This window comes from Gossypium hirsutum, chromosome A01, assembly GCF_007990345.1.
Source record: "Gossypium hirsutum isolate 1008001.06 chromosome A01, Gossypium_hirsutum_v2.1, whole genome shotgun sequence".
Taxonomy (NCBI): domain Eukaryota; kingdom Viridiplantae; phylum Streptophyta; class Magnoliopsida; order Malvales; family Malvaceae; genus Gossypium; species Gossypium hirsutum.
The window spans coordinates 8590291-8591605 of record NC_053424.1 but is presented as its reverse complement, the minus strand read 5'-3'; the positions used below and the strand labels follow the sequence as shown (position 1 = coordinate 8591605).

Below are 1315 nucleotides of genomic sequence, written 5' to 3'. Positions count from 1 at the left end.
AATTTAGAACTAAAGTCCTTCCTTAATTACATTATTACTAATTAATTCCTAGTCCCTAATAAAAAATGTTGTTTAGATAATTGAATTTTGAGGTTTCGAGAAAAAAAGATCAAACTTTAAGATAAAAAAAATTGATCTAATTATTTAAAATGTTGCATTTTGTTGAAATACTATGTACGGACATTGCCCTTATAATAAAGCCCTCTAGGCCCATTTGGGCTTCTATCTTTTTATTCTTTACATTTTAAATTCAATTTTAATAATTTTACATCATCTTATCATATCATAATATATACATTTCAATAATTAGTATATATTATTTTAGTTCAAATAACACATTACATCAACCTAAAAGGATTTAAGGCTTGGAGGAAAATAATCACTATTGTTATATAGTGATAATAAAATATGTAATATCTCATTCGGATTCGACCCAATGATTCAATTTCAAAATTTATCATTAACTCATGAATTAAATAATCCTAAGATACTCCATTTGAGGGGGATCTTTTTCTTCCTCTCTACTTCGGGTTCTCTGCTTCTCGAGAATAAAACCACTAATTTCTATCTTTTTTTACAACTGTTAATCTAGTACATCAACAACTATATATATGTCAAGTAATTTTTTTTGAAAAACAAGAATTCTTTACATTTAACAATCATTTTATTTGATCATTACAAACTATATAACTTTCGATATACATATTTATAGGGTGCTCTTCAATCAATTTTAATACCATTTTACATATGATCTATATAATTTTTAATCTATATTTACAAGATCTTTAATTACTTTTTGATAATATTTTAATAACAATCAACGAAAGTAATACATATTATACATGTATATATATATATATATTCCATGAGTTACATGTTAATCCGATTTTAAATTTTTTTTAAAAAGAGAAATTTGTGTGTATCAAAACAAACGTTTCCCTTTTTTTTTATATATCTAAAAAACAAAAACCTAATTAACTAACTTGAAACACAAATAGAAAGCATTGAACTTCATCATCTGTAAGATTTAAGAACAGCTCCACAAAATGTGCAGATTATAGCCTTCCAAGATTTCCAATAAATTGGGACATAACAAAAACGGGTAACCGTTTTCATGAGCCCGACACTTGCTCCGCTGCGGCACCGCAAGCATGTCCCGGCTGCCGGCTTGCTGCTCATCAGCATATGCCTTTGGTCCACTAGGAAACAAAAGCACACCATTTTCAAGCCAGACCAAAGAAAAAAAAAACACACACACACACTGATTATTTTTTTAATATTCAAACTTAAAGGAGGAGAAGCCGAGAAGGGATTT

The 1315-nt window shown here is 28.0% G+C and overlaps 1 protein-coding gene across 1 annotated transcript; it reads right to left on the bottom strand.

Annotated features, from left to right (window-relative positions):
* Positions 1 to 426: 426 nt before the first annotated feature.
* On the bottom strand, positions 427 to 1315 carry LOC107917542 (uncharacterized). Its single transcript, XM_016846871.2, has one exon. The coding sequence runs from the start codon at positions 1219 to 1221 to the stop codon at positions 1015 to 1017; it is 207 nt and encodes a 68-aa protein (XP_016702360.1). The 5' UTR covers positions 1222 to 1315; the 3' UTR covers positions 427 to 1014.

Coding starts and splice junctions, on each gene's coding strand:
- LOC107917542 (XM_016846871.2), bottom strand. CDS start 1,221: ATGGTGTGCTTTTGTTTCCTAGTGGACCAAAGGCATATGCTGATGAGC.